Source organism: Lethenteron reissneri, chromosome 47, assembly GCF_015708825.2.
Source record: "Lethenteron reissneri isolate LAM-NWPU_2019-01 chromosome 47, ASM1570882v1, whole genome shotgun sequence".
Taxonomy (NCBI): Eukaryota; Metazoa; Chordata; class Hyperoartia; order Petromyzontiformes; family Petromyzontidae; genus Lethenteron; species Lethenteron reissneri.
Window position 1 is genome coordinate 5,740,407 of NC_083825.1, and position 17,668 is coordinate 5,758,074.

Below are 17,668 nucleotides of genomic sequence, written 5' to 3' on the forward strand. Positions count from 1 at the left end.
TGTCTGTTCGAAATGTTTAGCGTACTTCCCAACATGCAAGAAACTTTTAATTTGGCATGTGGGTAGCTTCCAGACTGTACACAATGCAAAAAGTATAAAAATAGACTTTTGGATTTGGGGGCGGGGGGGGGCGCAATAATGGATATATATTGCACGGCAAGTGAGCGATGACGTCACATCTGTGATGTCACCCGCATGCGGCAGCGTCACGCAGTGTGCCTGCTGACGTCACGCACCCCCCCCCCCCCCACCCTCCGCGTAGGCCGTGTGTTAATCCAAGACAAGAATCCAAGTCTCGGGCAAAGCCGAGTAGTAAAGCTAGTAACACGTGCACCTGGCCTGGCACGGGTGCTACGCTGACGTCACCGTCACTTGGTGGCGAATGGCGGTTATTGGTGTTGGTTATACCACATGCCGTGTTGAGTGACTGCCCAGGTCCTCACGTGTGTGAGTGGATATACTATTAATCTGAAACGATAATGTGATATACATATTCTTAGGTTTTTTCGGTAAAGTCACGTAGGTAAAAAAATATTTTATTTTACTTTTATTTATTTTAATTTTTTACCTACGTGACTTTACCTAAAACACCTAAGAATATGAATACTTGCAGTCACGAAAGCTTCAAATTTAGAATGTGATATACCATGAGTATAATCATAATATCTGCTGGACAACAGCAGTGACGCACTCAAAGAGATATTTCGATGGACTCTAGCTCCATCGACCTCATACATACACCGTTTTATTTGGCTTATGAGCCTCGTATATATTCAGTTGGCTACATGGTGTATCGCCTATGCAACTGTCTGTACCCATGCTTACACCGCATGTGCCGTCACGTACATTGCAACACACATTCGTTGCGTTCATGCATCCAGGTGCTGTTCATCCGGGTCTGTTCACGTGAGCGACTCGGAAAAGATTTCCTCATCCAGCACACCGCATCCATCTTCCTCTCACCGTAGCTGTGGCTACTTTTAGTCACGCGGATACCCCAATCAACCAGCGATCTGTAAATATATTCAGTAATGTATCAGCTGTAACAACATGCGACTACGTCACGCATTTTTTTTTCACTCTTGTTCACCCAGGAAAGCCTCACTGCATCTAATGACTTTTTCATGAGTGTTTGCTGCCAAGTTTCCGTAGTAGGGGCCAATGATTGCACTATATAATCGCATTTGAGAAAATCGGGATTATACAGAGCAAGTATGGACCCTGATGACAGCACACAATGGCCTACTCTTATGAATGACGTCACGGGATATTTCGTGTCCACTCTGAAGCAGACGGCGTGTTTTTTTGCGGTTAAGGCAGCCGCAGCATTCACCAGGGTGGCCGCTGGATTGCAACCGTAAATCTCTGCGACAAGCAGTGAACGCGGTACACAGAGCCACGTGAAGTACGCAACTCCGATTATCATGGTTGGCTACGTACGGTGCGAAAGAAGTTCAACGTGCATGCATACTTCCTATTTACACTTTGATCAAATACAATTATTAGGAATAACAGCGATAACTAAGCACCATTATTGTTGTTCACGCTTACGGTGACTTTCAGACCGCATTCCATTCTCTTCTTCTCCCCCCTCCTCTTTTCCGAACACAGATGAACTCGTCCATCTGACCAACTGCCAAATCGCTGTCCGTGGTGCTGACGTTAAGAAAAAACCGCCACTTTTTTCAAATTTTCTTGCTGTGGATTTCACACCCGATGATGATTGCTTGTGTTGCAGTCGAAACGTCGTGAGAATTTTATTGTTTTATATTTTTATTATTTTATTATTTCCCTTCTGCGTGACTTTACCGAAAGAACCAAGAATACCATTATGTTTCTCGCGTATACGAGGTTTATCCGCGTGTGTATATAATTTGTGTTAATATGTTTTGCTCTTAGTTTGCACATTCCCATCCTGTGAATGTCACCGCTTTAACTGCCACCGCTGCTGACGGTTCGGGACCGTGGCGATCCCTACAAAATAGCTCAAATAATAATAAAAATAAAAACAAAGTCCTGAGGACGAATAACTAAAATTCACAAAGCATCTAAACACAGTGACATATCAAAAATAAAACGCGCGAGACAGCATGCGCTTGATAGAATGGTCAAGGCAAACTTACAGCCAAATGAAATGCAACAAAGTGAGAACAGAGCGAATAATATACACACGAGCTCAGCAGGTTGTGGCAGTGTCACGCGCCAGGAGCGTTATAACCACACCGTAGCAGCTCCACACCGACCCGCGATCACACCAAACCGCGATCACACCGACCCGCGATCACACCGAATATAATGAGATTATTGTTCGAATATGATACATTTTTGACGTACACAGTACATGCTCTCGGGTTTTTTTTTGTCGCGTTTAATAATGATTAACAATCTATTTTAATCGATCGTTTGGGATAATGGACCAAAAGAAAACCGTGCCAACAGGACGGGATAATTGAGCAAACAATGCGATCGAGATGGTTAAAATGAGGCAAGTCAAATTACCGATCCTTGAATTGAACCACGATTTTAAAACGTAACAATTTGGGGGGGGGGGCGGAGGAATGAAAACAACGTTAATCGTAACGAGCATTCAAAGACATGCATTCAGAAGACACTTCTTGATGAATGGCTGCACACACATACGTGCATTGTAATGCCAAAACGTGTAAGCAGTGCTGGTCAATGAAGATGATGCGTTGCGTATACATTACAGTGAAGGCATGGGGTCTGTCTGTTGATGGTGGTGTGCATGTGCGCAACTCATTGCATCTAATTTGTATGGAAACCACGTGGGTGCCCTAAGACTTTAACATCACATCACACGCAAGCCCGCATAATGAACCTATTGTAAATCCAAGTGCAGCATTAAAGCTCGCCCTTTAACGCTTGGTTGATATGTGCTCGCTGTCTCTTTAGCTATTCCGTGCAAAAATGGCCAGCTCTGATCCTTGCGTTACAGCAAGCAGTAAAAAAAAATATTTATCCATGACCCTTGTCAATTCACTGCTGGATGAAGGACATCTACTCGCATACCCTATGTCATGAGGTTCGTCTGACCATACATCACCATGCTGGTCTGTCCGGGTTGGTCAAGGTGATGCGGGCCAGGACCAGTTTAGATATTGCTCGCCAAATGATGTTAGCCCATGGCCTGGACTCGAACTGGGTTCAGAGCACATTGCATCCACCCCTCCATCACCTCCCGCCCGTTATGAGTGTACACCGTACACGTATACCCTCGAACAGAACCTTTAGTTAAACTGCCAAACAATTAATGGAGAAACAATGAACAGATTATTGTTTTGATTGTCAGCACACTTCCAAATCACCAAAAAAATTAATTATTCTTAGCAAACAAACGTACATGGCTAGATATGCAATCCGGTCGTGCCCTGGCCACCAATGACCGCATCGCCACTGTTTCAGATGCGCGCTTCTGCGGCCGTCTGGAACGCTCTTCCTTCTGATATTAGGAAGCCGCTGGAGCTATGCACTTTCAAATCATCGAGATTTTAGACCTAATTTCTCTAAAACTGCTTTTTGTGTTTAGTTTGTTGACCTTCCCCGTACCTCCGATGAGCTTGGATGGCAACATACAGTGAAAAAGAAGTTCAACATCATACATAGATTTCATGACTGCACAAAAAAGACGTTTAATTGGGATTGATAACTTTTGCTTTGATTGAAGTGCGATGAGCAATATTCGGTGCATATGACAACAAGCGCACCTATGGTGATGTGAGTCGGCACCACGCCCCGTGGTGTAACCCCAGTGTTGATGTTTATACACTACACCAGGTCACCATTTTAGACCGAATCGACCTAGGCGAGGCCCATGCACGGTTCAGTTATTCGTCACCGTGGCTGCTAATTGGGCTCAGGTCACCGGGTTGCTAGCGCAGTGCGCTAACGAGGCATTAGGTGTGGCGCTGTTCGAACACTTTGCTTGCCCTCATCACCATTGCGGATTTTAAAGGTTAACAAAGTGCGCTGTTCGCAGCGCGTCACTTCTCTCCCTGGACACTTCACCTATCTCTCCTCCGCTTGCTTAACCTGAGTTGGATTCCAGCCTCCCTCACACAGTTCGAAGGGTCTTCCCGGGGTCACCTCCCAACTTAACTTAGTGCCCAGAGTGCTAGCAGATGGCTGGCGATGGGATTGAAGAAGGAAATAGGTTAGAGTCTTGTCAGGGAGTGACTAATATTCTCGAGATGATAATAAAAAAGGTGTCAGTTTTGTTGCCAGATAGAAGGGTAATAAAACAATTATCATATTTTTTACTGGCAAATGAGGTTCCAATGATGATAATAATAATCACTATTTGTGTATCGCCTCGCACACAAAAACAAATATCCCAAAGCGCTTTGCAAAAACAAGAGTAACCACACGATAGCCTGGGTGGATTCCTGCCTGTCTGGGTGCCACGCTCCCAATTGCGCGGTGGCGATGTGACTGCGTGTTTCTGCGCGGTGATGTCGTCGAAATGTGATTCGTGGGAAACCATTACGCAAACGGTTTGCGTAAAGACTGTAACACAGCTGATTCGTGATTCGAATTGTGGAGCCAGTCTCACGATCATTTATAGCATTGCCAAAGGGGTGACTTGTGAATGGCTGTTGTTTGTGTTAGCATCACATTGCCTGTGCATTAGGGGTGATACATTCATTATCGCTGACTTTGGAGCTATAATTTTGTTGGAGGTTTTTTTCAATTCGTACAATGGGTTCATGCCACCACTGCAGCCAGCAGAGGTGCTAAAATTCCTGTTAATGATAAAACAAAAACACGGTCGATTCTTCAGTCTAATCGCGACTAAGAATAATAATCATTAAAATTATTGCCCTGTATAATCGCAATTGAGTAATTAGGATTATACAGAGGGAGTATGGACCCTGACAGCGAGATCTTTAGTGTTCACTCTGATGTCACGGAATCTTCAGTGACCACTCTCAAGCAGACGGCGCGTATTTTTGCGGTTAATACAGCCGCAGTAGTAACCAGGGTGGCCGCTGGATTCCAACCGTAAGCCTCTGCAGCAAACGGCGAACGCGGTGCACAGAGCCATGTCGACAGCTCAGAGGGCAATTGTCACAACAATTCGTCCAATCACCCAGCGGAGGAGTTGTGTTAGGCCTGCTGGGAACCTGGCAATTAACTGTGTCATTTTGCTTTTCACTTCTGCGACTGGCTCGCTTGGGGTGGTGTAAAATGCGGATAGCCTCATTTCTTTACACGAGTCAGCGTAGGTGTAAAATCCGAAACTAAACTATAACTCTTTTTCAGCTCAATGAAGTGGCTTATCATGTGGAAATGTATAGCAGCCAAAAAACTCTAAACGCTTGATGTTGATTCTAAATGTGGAGAAAAAAACTGGAGAAGCGTGGGAAAAATCACGCGACCACGGGAGAGAGACACACAAACTTCAAATATACAGCAGGCGTCAGAGTCGGAATCGAACCCATGACCTAGGCGATGTAGTTAACATCTCGCTACCAAATAGTTGGCCCAATTCAGCTCTGAGAGAAGCACAGTATGACGAGTCACACCAGCAGTGCTGTCAATACCCCTGTGTCGGACAGCAAGGCCGACCCACGTTTGTGCTTTATCAAACACTGCCGCGCAGCTAAATGAGGAATTCCAACGGTGCCCTAATTTGCGATGTCGATTTGCATCTGCCCTCAATTGTGCCACCTTCACCCAACGCCAGATTGTTAACGGCGTAAACCCATTTTAGTAGCGTATGTCTAATTGGTCAAAGGATGTTGATCAATCCCAGGTCTGCCTTTGCAAATAGTCGCGGTGGACTGTTGTCTGATTTTAAATAAAGTATTGGGCAGCGATTACGGTGATGGACATTAAAGCACACAGTTCCAAACGAAATGTTCACCTTCTTGGTTCTTTCGGTAAAGTCACGTAGAACTGTAAATAATAAAATAATAAAAATAAAACATAATAAAATAATTCTCACGACGTTTCGGCCACAACGCAAGCAGCCGTCCTTCAGGTGGAGAACAGGTCTGTCGAGGAGACAGGTCTGTCGAGAAGACAGAGTCTGAATTCAGACTCTGTCTCCTCGACAGACCTGTTCTCCACCTGAGGACGGCTGCTTGCGTTGTGGCCGAAACGTCGTGAGAATTATTTTATTATCTTTTATTTTATTATTTTATTATTTCGATTCTACGTGACTTTACCGAAAGAACCAAGAAGATGAATCCCTGCAGTCACGGAAGCTTTCAATCGAGAAATGTTCACCTTTTCACATTATTGCATCTCATTTGTATGGACACTGGCCACTCATTGCCACCCACAAAGTGGCAACGTCCTCCACATTTTCCTCTGGAGAGGGTCGCTTTACTGTATTTACAGTAGCCACTGCGCTAATGACTCACCCTGTTGGGCACCTTGCCATTGCACGCGTGCGCGCGTGCCCTTCCCTATTTGCGAGCAGACGTGATGAGCTGTTGCCCTATTAACGTGAGCAATGATGAGAGTCGGCTTGGCACGGCCAGGGGAGGGCGTGAAAGGTGGTGGTGGTGGTGGGGCCGGTGGTAGTGGTGGTCGGGGCGGGGATGGGGCGCGAGGTCGCGCTGGGCATTATTTACGTTGCCACTGCCAGATCTCCCGTTGCCAGATGACCCCACGGAATTGCGCGCCGGCAGTGAGCAGAGAAAGGGGCTTTGAGTCTGCGCCGGGGGTGAGCGGTGTGGAGTTGGAGGCGTTTGGTTCGGGGGTGGTGGTGGGGTGGTGGTGGGTGGGGTGGGGCAGGGGGGGGAGCGCGCAAAAGAGAGGAAAATTGTTTTTAGATGAATGTTGTTTTATCCGGGATGAAAAATGACACGACACCTTATTGCTTTTTTTCGAGTGAGTTGCGGCCGCTTGTTGCGAGCATCGTGAGCCGTGACTTTGGCAGTGGCCGCGATCGTGCAGTGCCCCCTACCGCAAAACCCTCCGTACACCCCCGTGGCGGCGTGGATGCAGCAGTTGGACTAAGTGTTGCCGCTCGCTTAATCCGTGTTGTGTTCGTGCTCGGTTGTTTAATTGCACGTAGGATGAAATATTGATTTGGCATTTATATGATGATGCTGCTGTGGTGTCGTGGGGAGCAGCACACCGGATTTGCAATCCGGTCGCCCTCACAGAGGCGTTTGGCTAAAGCCATCGAACAAAGACGGTCACGGCATCGCGCGCTTTCAGATGCCCTTCTGCGGCCGTCTGGAACGCTCTTCCGATATCAGGAAGCCACTGGAGCGATGCACTTCTAAGTGATCTAGATTGAAAACAAATTTTTTTGGAACCGCTTTTTGTGTTTAGTTTGTTGTCCTTTCCCCGCACCACCGATTATCACGGTTGGCTAAGTACGGTGCTAAAGACGTTCAGCATACATACGGGTCGCCGATTCACTTCAGCCTCCAGGCCCGGCAGTCGAAACAACGGTGCAGGTTTCTTAAATGCCCTCCCCGCCTCTGTCCACCCCGGCGGTGTAAATGTGGCGTACAGCACTTCCACCTATTTTAAGATGTCTCTGCAGCAGGGAAAAGTAGGCCAAAATAACCTGAAGTGGATCTCCCTCTAGTGCATGTGTGTTGAACTTTTTTCGCACAGTACTTAGCCAACCGTGCTAATCGGAGGTGCGGGAGGGAAGGACAACAAACAGAACACAAAAATCATCTTTGTAGAAATGAGCTTTCAATGTACATTTAAAAGTGCATAGCTCCAGTGGCTTCCTAATATTCAAAGGAAGAGCGTTCCATACGGCTGCAGTGGCGTGAGCGAGCGAATGCGGGGAAGTGCGTGTGCGATGGTGACTTGGGGAGGCGAATGCAAATGTTATTAACGGTCAATTTCTCGCGTCGCGCCGTTTTCCCCGCTGACCTTTTCGTCTCGGCGAGGTGGCCGAGTGGCAATTTAATGTTGCCAAATCACAGTTGCCGATCGCACGCCGCCATGTGTCCGCCACCGTACCTGCCTCGTCCCGTCCGCTTAAGAATTCAGCGACACACGCTCGCTAAGAGTGCACTGGCGATACGCCCCTACTCGCGTTCCTTCAATCTCCCACTGAAGCGTTCGTTCAATGTTTAATGCTCAAATATTGAAAGCCAGCCTCTAAATGTTCAGTGCTCAACTGGGCCACCGTTAGGTTTGGAAACTCCAGACTTGTTTATCCCTCCCCCCGCCACCACCGTTGGCACCCGCCCCTTGAAATAAACGGAGTGTCGAGCAAGTAAGTTATTGTATGATCATTATGGATAAAAAAAAGTACGAATGCTCTGCGCCTGTCGGACAAATAAACACGCGCTCTAAACGCAGACCCTTGCGTTAGCTTTGCGTTAACGTCAGCGCAAAATAAAATGTGTTTAGTGAGCTTAAAGCCCACTTGTGTAAGGTGGGTTATCTGAAGGAAAAAAAATAATGGGGGAATTAACGGTCGGCGTTGCTTAATTGCGCTACTGCGCAAATTATTTATTGTTCTGCACGAGCCTTCCTTCATTGCATTTCTCTTCGCTCGTCTCTCCCTGCGAGACCCATTACTATTTTAGGCGCCAATGAAGTCGAGGTGAATCTCGCGGAACTCATCAAACGACTGTTTTGGAGCCGGCAATGAGAGTCAACTTAGCAAATCTGCTTGTTAGCTGGTTAGCTTGTTCTTCATATACCGCCTCAATCAAAAAATAATATAGCAGCAAGCCTCATCAAAACACAGCTCCCCCATATCTTGTCCTTATTTATTATTATTTTTACTTCATCTTGATTAATTTTGGCTGCTGGCAGGAGTCCCTGTGCAGAGTAATGGAGTCGACGGTGCTTGCTGTGGATGTTAATGGTATTTTGAGGGGGTGGCATCTGCCGCCACATTGCGGCTCCTGTATCTTTCGACTGTTAAGGCACATCGTCTGCCACGCAGGGCTTCTTCATTCTACGTTGTTTGTTTCTGCAAGGGCGACCAGGGTTAGCTTTGGGGGCACCGCGGTGGCGAGATGCAGGAGGTCATGGGTTCGATCCCGACCCTGACAACATCTGTATATTTGGACTTTGCATGCCTATCTCCCTGTGGTCGTGTGATTTTTCTCCGGGTCCTCCGGATTTTTCCCCTCCACATTTAGAATCGTGCGATTGGAGTATTTTTGCTCCTCGAAGTTTCCACGTGAGAAGCCGCTTCGTTTGAGCTGTCATTTGTGATTGCCAGGTCGCTTCTGGATAAGAGCTACGTAGCTCAGTGGGGCCTTACCTGGTAAAATGTAAAATATTATACGCATATCGCGCAGCAAGCTTTTTGAACGGGTGACAGGCCATTCGGACGAAAGCCTTTATTTTACAGGTAGGAACAATATGTTCCACACTGCCCACCAGGGATTTTTTGTCTGTCGTGCATAAATATATATATAATATAAACAGCTCTTTGATTGGTGGAGACCTACTGCCGGGTACGGAGAGGGGAGGGGCCTAAGGAAGGGGGGAGTCAGGAGAGGGGCCTGAGGGGGGGGGGGTCAGAAGAGGGGCCTAAGGGAGGGGTGGTCAGGGGAGGGGCCTAAGGGAGGGGGGGTCAGCGGAGGGGCCTGAGGGAGGGGGGGTAAGGGGAGGGGCCTAAGCAAGGGGGAGGGGCCGATAGTTAAGGGGGCTGACTACCTGGCTGGCTGCCTGGCTACCTCAAGTCAAGTTATCTTGTACACAGGTAGGAACAACAGGTTCCACACTGCCCACCAGGGATTATTTGTCCGTCTGTCGTGCATATTTGTCTGCTGTGCACGAATGCTCTGTCCAACCAAGTTCCTACCTGCCCACTCCGAAGGAACGTGTTACAAGGGAGACCTGGGGTAACGAAAATGAGTCCTTTGCGAGTGTTTGTTGATTGCCACGGAAATTATTTTTTTCTGTTCGTGAACATACGCTCATCCCTTGATGCTTTACCGTCGCACAGTTAAGGGGCGCAATTTGCCCAGACACTCGTGCTATGACATTGGGGTTTGTCGAATGGCGAACCGATATTTGCATTCCAATTCTGAGAGTTGCATTTTCGCCAAATGAAGTGAAAGGTCGAATTTTTACAGCGGTGGCTGGGCTCAGACGATCAACTCTGCTACACTTGAAAAAAACAGTTTATTCACAGACGGCTGGTGTCAATGGTTCACGTGACCTTGGAATTGCCTCCGATGCTGTCTCACCACCATGGCCTTGGTTTCTTGAGTTAAAAGTAGACAAAAGCGCATTTGTGTGCAACACTTGCGTATGTACTTCGGAATAACAAACCTCGTGTGTCACAGGTGAACAGCGAGTTAGCCACGTGGGTAACTGCATGGTAACGACGCGTTCGCGTGGGACACGGCGGTGCTGGAGTTTGCCACGCTCTCACTAACCGCGTGGTTACCGCGTGCGTGCAGGTGAAGCGTGGGAACTACGCATTCGTGTGGGACACGGCGGTGCTGGAGTTCGCCGCGCTGTCGGACGGCGACTGCTCGCTGAGCGTGCGGAACGTCCACTACGACAAGGGCTACGGCATCGCCCTGCAGCACGGCAGCCCCTACCGGGACGCCTTCTCACAGCGGTGAGAGCCGCGACCACCACCACGACGCACCACACACACGCACGCACACACGCGTACACACGTTCACACGCACGTTCACATAGACACACGCACACGTTCACATGGCAGCCCCTACCGGGACGCCTTCTCACAGCGGTGAGAGCCGCGACCATACCGCACGCACACACGCATACACACGCGCGCACACACGTTCGCATGCACATTCACATAGACACACGCACACGTTCACATGGCAGGCCCTGTCGGGACGCCTTCTCACAACGGTGAGAGCCGCGATCATGCCGCACGCACACGCGCACACTTTGACAAAAAAAAGACAAAGATGCCCCGTATAGCCTTAACAGACTGTTGGGTAAGTGCTGTTAGCGAGCACCTATAAAGGCCGGCACAGCACACGAGGGGGTGGGTGGCCAAGACCACGCCCGACCGCCTTTGTCTCCCCAGTGGCGATGTTTACACACCGCACCAGGTACTCATTTGAGGCTGAGTCGACCTCGGGGAGGCCCAGGACCGGTTCAGATAATCGTCACTGGTGTTGGCCGTGAGCGGGAATCGAACCCGTGTCGCCGGGTTCATAGCGCAGCGTGCTAACCGCCACACTACCGCTCCCCAATCAATAACATACATACACACACACACGCGCAAAACGCCATAACATATGCATACCTTGGTAGTGCACACAATCAAAAACACATCTGCCATGGGACACTGGGCAGTGGCATTTGCATGCAAGGGCCTTAATTACCTCGAGCCAATTTTGGAAGCTGAGCAGAGATGATGAACCTTGGTGTGTATTTGGATGGCAGACTGGCAACAAACACGAGGCTATGGTCACAAGGTGGCCAGATGTCAGTACTGCATTTGGTTATTGAATCTATTTGGGCAGAACCTTGTTCCCCACCCATCTGTGTGGTTGTGTCTTTCCTGGTCGTTTTTTTTATGTCCTCCCACATGGAAATTACACATTGATGGAAGCATTCCAACGTAGGACCCTGCTGAACAAATCTTGAAAGTCTACGCGCCTTTTCTGGGCGAATAAAGGATATTATTGTTAAAGTTAGTGGCGACTTGGAAATAGAAAATGATGGTGGTGTTGGTAGTGGTGCGATGTTAACTGCCTCACCTGGTCTACAGGAGGTCGTGAGTTCGATCCTGACTCCGACGCCTGTTGTATATTTGGAGTTTTAGTGTTCACCCCGTGGTCACGTGGATTTTTATCCAGGTCCTCCGGTTTCTCCTTCGCCATTTAGAAACACGCGTTCCAGAGTATTTGGCTGCTATAAATTCCCACGTGATAAGCCACTTCGTTGAGCTATCACTTGTGGCCAGGTCGCTTCTGGAAAAAAAAGCCATATAGCTAAGTGGGCCCACCTAGTAAAATAAAATAATAGTTTAGTGCTGGTGCTGGTGGTGATGCTGCTGGTGGCTGTAATGCTCAGCAAACTTGCAAAGGGCATGGCTTCTGCCAATTCTCACAGCACGGGTTCCCATTCGCCGCTGCGCAGGGGACCACATGAGAGCAATTATCTCTGCTCCCGCATTGTGCCCACTCCCTGCCACCTTTCAGGGTTAATTACCTCCCCCTCCTCCCCGCCACCTCGTACAATGCTTGTTTGGCATACGATAGCAGCGAGAGGGAGGTGTTGGTAATAGCCTAATAAGGACGATTACTTTTACTGCAAACACTAAATTGACCGGGCTGTTGCCACAATTGCCCATTTTGTAAAATAGCATTTGGAGTGGTTGTGCGTGTGCGTTTCCTTGTGTCTCCTACACACGCTTGCGCCGTGATTTTTTCGCGCGCACGGTGACACTGGTTTTTAGGAGTCGTTCAATCGGAAGGGCTCTGCGTTCAAAGGCAGAGACAGGAAAGGGGCCATCTTACGCGGCGCAGTAACACAACCACCACTGGCCCCATGCGCTGAAATAAAGAGAAATGCTGCCACTACTTAATAGTCTGCCACTCGTGGGTTTCATTACAACATTACACGGATGATTTGCCTAAGTCCAAAGGTCTTTTGGCCAGTAATGAGTTTGAGAAAAATTTGAGTCACGTTTGGCAAAAAGGGGGGGGGGGGGGTGTTAAGAAAGTTAATTCTATCATGGTTTAGGGTTTCTTTTGGTAAGGGTTGGTGGGAGGGCTTAATGGTTACATGTAGCACAGACATTTGATGTTTTAATTACGGTAGAGATATGTTGTGTGAATGTGCCATGTGTGTTTGAATGCACCATGTGTGTTTGAATGTGCCATGTGTGTTTGAATGCACCATGTGTGTTTGAATGTGCCATGTGTGTTTGAATGTGCCATGTGTGTTTGAATGTGCCATGTGTGTTTGAATGTGCCATATGTATATGAATGTGACATGTGTGTTTGAATGTGACATGTGTGTTTGAATGTGCCATGTGTGTTTGAATGTGCCATATGTGTTTGAATGTGCCATGAGTGTTTGAATGTGCCATGTGTGTTTGAATGTGCCATGAGTGTTTGAATGTGTCATGTGTGTTTGAATGTGCCATGAGTGTTTGAATGTGCCATGTGTTTTTGAATGTGCCATGTGTGTTTGAATGTGCCATGAGTGTTTCAATGTGCCATGAGTGTTTGAATGTGCCATGTGTGTTTGAATGTGCCATGAGTGTTTGAATGTGCCATGAGTGTTTGAATGTGCCATGAGTGTTTGAATGTGCCATGAGTGTTTGAATGTGCCATGAGTGTTTGAATGTGCCATGTGTGTTTGAATGTGCCATGTGTGTTTGAATGTGCCATGAGTGTTTGAATGTGCCATGAGTGTTTGAATGTGCCATGTGTGTTTGAATGTGCCATGAGTGTTTGAATGTGCCATGTGTGTTTGAATGTGCCATGTGTGTTTGAATGTGCCATGTGTGTTTGAATGTGCCATGTGTGTTTGAATGTGCCATGAGTGTTTGAATGTGCCATGAGTGTTTGAATGTGCCATGAGTGTTTGAATGTGCCATGTGTGTTTGAATGTGCCATGAGTGTTTGAATGTGCCATGTGTGTTTGAATGTGCCATGAGTGTTTGAATGTGCCATGAGTGTTTGAATGTGCCATGAGTGTTTGAATGTGCCATGAGTGTTTGAATGTGCCATGAGTGTTTGAATGTGCCATGTGTGTTTGAATGTGCCATGAGTGTTTGAATGTGCCATGAGTGTTTGAATGTGCCATGAGTGTTTGAATGTGCCATGAGTGTTTGAATGTGCCATGAGTGTTTGAATGTGCCATGTGTGTTTGAATGTGCCATGTGTGTTTGAATGTGCCATGTGTTTTTGAATGTGCCATGTGTGTTTGAATGTGCCATGTGTTTTTGAATGTGCCATGTGTGTTTGAATGTGCCATGTGTGTTTGAATGTGCCATGTGTGTTTGAATGTGCCATGTGTGTTTGAATGTGCCATGTGTGTTTGAATGTGCCATGTGTGTTTGAATGTGCCATGTGTGTTTGAATGTGCCATGTGTGTTTGAATGTGCCATGTGTGTTTGAATGTGCCATGTGTGTTTGAATGTGCCATGTGTGTTTGAATGTGCCATATGCGTATGAATGTGCCATGAGTGTAACGCAAATTGCTCATGAGCCAGTATGAGCCGCGTACTTTTTGCTGTTGTGTGCTCTGTGATAGTGACAATATTTAATGAGCGTAGGCAGTTCGCGTTAAAATTTCGATTAAAATAAGTTCCCTGCATTAGTTCTGTTCCTGAAAAAATAAATATTCTAAAATCGTAAACTGAGAGTCTGCCGGTTTTTTTATTTCGAACAAACCTGACGTCTGTGGGTAAAACATGTTTCATGAAGCTCTCTCCCAGCGTTTCATTTTATTAATGACCTACCTCGTAAAAAAACTTTCCTTTATTGTTCAGTCCCAGCTGCACAACAAGTTTTGTTAAAAAAACGAATTTATGGCCATCTTAACAATCGTTTAATGGGCTCACTGAAGCAATCATTAAAACATTTTTGGTATTTTTTGCTAGAATTATTCTCTTTAAATTTGCAAATTTGCCCCGCATGGAACAAACGCCTGGCAGCGCATGAAAGCACAATGGCACCTTGATATTAATTACATTTCCTTTTGATTTATAAAGTACCAAACATTAACGGTAAGTTCAAAGTTAGTTGATACTTTTCCCCTGCAGCCATGGTGATAATTATCCTAAATTATCCGCAAACTAAAACCTTCTTTAGGAGGGAGCGTGACATTCAACAATACTCGCTGTTCCAAGTAAAGATACAGGTGCAGCCCCGCAATGACCTGTTCACGCCGATGCTGGCTGCTATTTTGGCCTCCACATTGGCCAGACGTCTTGGAATAGTTCGGAGCACCCAACACTTTACCCCAATTAACTTCATTATTACAGTGCTGTACCCATTAACACTGCTTGGCGAACAGTGGCAGGGCGATTTTAATAAACTCTGGCCTAAGTGTCTGGACAAAATACAGTGGTACCCTGGAGATCGAACTTAATTCGTTCCAAAAGGCCGTTCGAACACCGATTTGTTCGAACACCGAATTAATTTTCACCATGAGAATTAATGTAAATTACATTAATTGGTTCCAGACACAAGACATCTCCCATTATAAAGCATTTTTACACGAAGTTTATAGTAATTACATGCATAAAATCATACAAAAAAACAAGAATCACAATAAATAAATGGAGACATCGTGTATGGATAAACACCAAATAACACTGAAATAAAGAAAATTAACGAAACAGTTAGGGAACGATGTTTTGCGGGTAACTGCACTGGGTGAGAACTTCACGTTAACTGAGCCTCTCATACGGTAAAACCTTTGTCTGGGCAAGCGTCATGCACGCTGACCATGCGCGTCTCAGCCGTACAGGTTCTTTCAAGTCGCGATTGCCCGTTCGACCTCCAAATTTCGTTCGGTTTCCGGGGCAAAAAATGTTCAGAAATATCGTTCCAACACCGATTTGTTCGAGTTCTGGTGCGTTCGATCTCCGAGGTTCCACTGTAATTAATCTTCGACAGAGTCACATCTTGAGGTGTGTTTAACACGTAGGCTTTCGCGGTCAATATTTTCCATACTCGAGTTTTTTGGGGGGTTAGATCGCGTCAATAAGACCGAACAGGAGGATTTCTGCACAAATCTGGCTGTCGCCTGAGGATGCCAGTTGTAATTATTGGCGAAACGTCGTACTCCAATTGTAAATCTTGTGGGTTTACTCTGCCACACACCGGTGTGCTGTACATAGTGACGAATTGGCACGCTTTATTTACGTGACAAACCCGCACTAATTTGCTGTGTCGGGTGCTGGCGGGTTTAACGACAAATTCGTATTCAGGGGCCGTCCATAAATGACGTCACGCACCTAGGGGGGGAGGGGGGTCGGACATTTGTGGCGATGTGTGACGAGGGGGGGGGGGTTGAGAAATGTGGCGTCGCATCAAAATGTGCAACTTTAAATAAATATAGACGACACGTTCTACTTAATTAAATAGACTTTTTAATAATGTTTTCTCCTACAACATCAGAGTGCAACGCCACATTAAATACGCACTACAATGACAATAATTTAAAGCGATTTGAAGCATGTTTTTTTTGGGGGGGGGCAGAGCTTTGTGACGTCACATTTGAGGAGGGGGTCTGACTTTTTGTGACGCCGTGTGAGTAGGGATGGGGGGGGGTCCAAAATCGTCCAAAATCGCGTGACGTCATTTATGGACGGCCCCTTACGCGATCTAACCCGAAAGCCTCTATTGTGGATCTCGAGGCTTGTTGCTGTATTAAGTGATCACTAATCAAGCAGTGGTTTTTGCGGCGTAATCTCTGCGAGTGTTAGGATGTAAGTGCTGACATGTTGTGTTGTGAAAAGTTAAGTTATGGGCTGCGACGCGATGCATTCTGTGTCGTGGCGTGGGCGAGGGTGTGGTGTGCCGTGTAGATGGTGGCTGTCTGAGTGTTGGACTTTGTTGATGGTTGTTGTGGTTGTGACTGTTGTGCTGCATGTGTGAGTGTTAGGCTGTAGGTGTGAGTGTGGTGCTGTAGGTGAGTGTTGTGCTGTAGGTGTGAGTGTTGTGCTGTAGGTGTGAGTGTGGTGCTGTAGGTGGGTGTTGTGCTGTAGGTGTGAGTGTGGTGCTGTAGGTGAGTGTTAGGCTGTAGGTGTGAGTGTGGTGCTGTAGGTGTGAGTGTTGGGCTGTAGGTGTGAGTGTTGGGCTGTAGGTGTGAGTGTGGTGCTGTGTTAGTGATGCTGTAGGTTTGAGTGTGGAGCTGTAGGTGTGACTGTTGATGTAGGTGTGAGTGTGGTGCTGTAGGTGCGAGCTGGGCTGCATCAGTGCTTCTCTGCTTGCGCCGTGCTCTGTACCGCGTGGCCGTTTTGACGCGAGGGACGGTGCTCTCCCCCTGCCCCCCCCTCTGCCCCCCCCCCTCTGCCCCCCCAGGCTGCTGGAGCTGCAGGAGAGTGGCGAGCTGGAGGCGCTGCGCCAGAAGTGGTGGCCTCGGCGCGGGAAGTGCGACCCGTACGGGCCGGGCCTCCCCCAGCAGCGGCCCCCGGGCCTGGAGCTGAGCAGCCTGGCCGGGGCCTTCGCCGTGCTGGCCGCGGGCCTGCTGCTGGCCTGCCTGCTGGGCGCCTGCGAGGCGTGCTGGCACCGGCGCTCCGGGAACCTGTGCCCGCCAAACGTGAGTCGAACGACAACAAAAACGGCAGCAGCAGCCGTTCGCCACTAAGCAAAACTAAAACTAAATTTATTTATTTTTATTTTGTACCCAGGTAAGGCCCCACTGAGCTAGGTAACTTTTTTTCAGAAGCCACCTGGCCACAAATGAACGCCCGACGGAGTGGATTATCACGTGGAAATTTATAGCGGTAGCCACATTCTCTAAACGCGTGATGTCGATTCCAAATGTGGAGGGGTAAAACCGGAGGACTTGGAGAACAAGCCACGCGACCACGTGAAACACACGCAAACTCCAAATATACAGCAGGCGTCATGGTCGGGATCGAACCCACGACCTCCTGTATACCAGGCGAGGTAGTTAACATCTCGCCAGGCTCGGTGCACTCTGAGGCCACATGAAGTGGCGAAGGCTCGCTGCTGGCAGGAGTCACGTGGTCAAAGCTAGGTGCCATGGGTTGGCTGGTCGAGATGACTGCCAGATG

The 17,668-nt window shown here is 47.7% G+C and overlaps 1 protein-coding gene across 6 annotated transcripts in view; it reads left to right on the forward strand.

The window, feature by feature from the left end:
- LOC133354336 (glutamate receptor ionotropic, delta-1-like) overlaps nucleotides 1-17,668 on the forward strand; it is a 255,216-nt gene that overhangs the window by 234,442 nt on the left and 3,106 nt on the right. For all 6 annotated transcript variants that reach the window (XM_061571085.1, XM_061571084.1, XM_061571086.1 and 3 more), the window contains 2 exons: nucleotides 10,374-10,537; nucleotides 16,950-17,187. In XM_061571085.1, the coding sequence (XP_061427069.1) occupies nucleotides 10,374-10,537; nucleotides 16,950-17,187 (402 nt within the window). The remainder of the gene's footprint in view (nucleotides 1-10,373; nucleotides 10,538-16,949; nucleotides 17,188-17,668) is intronic.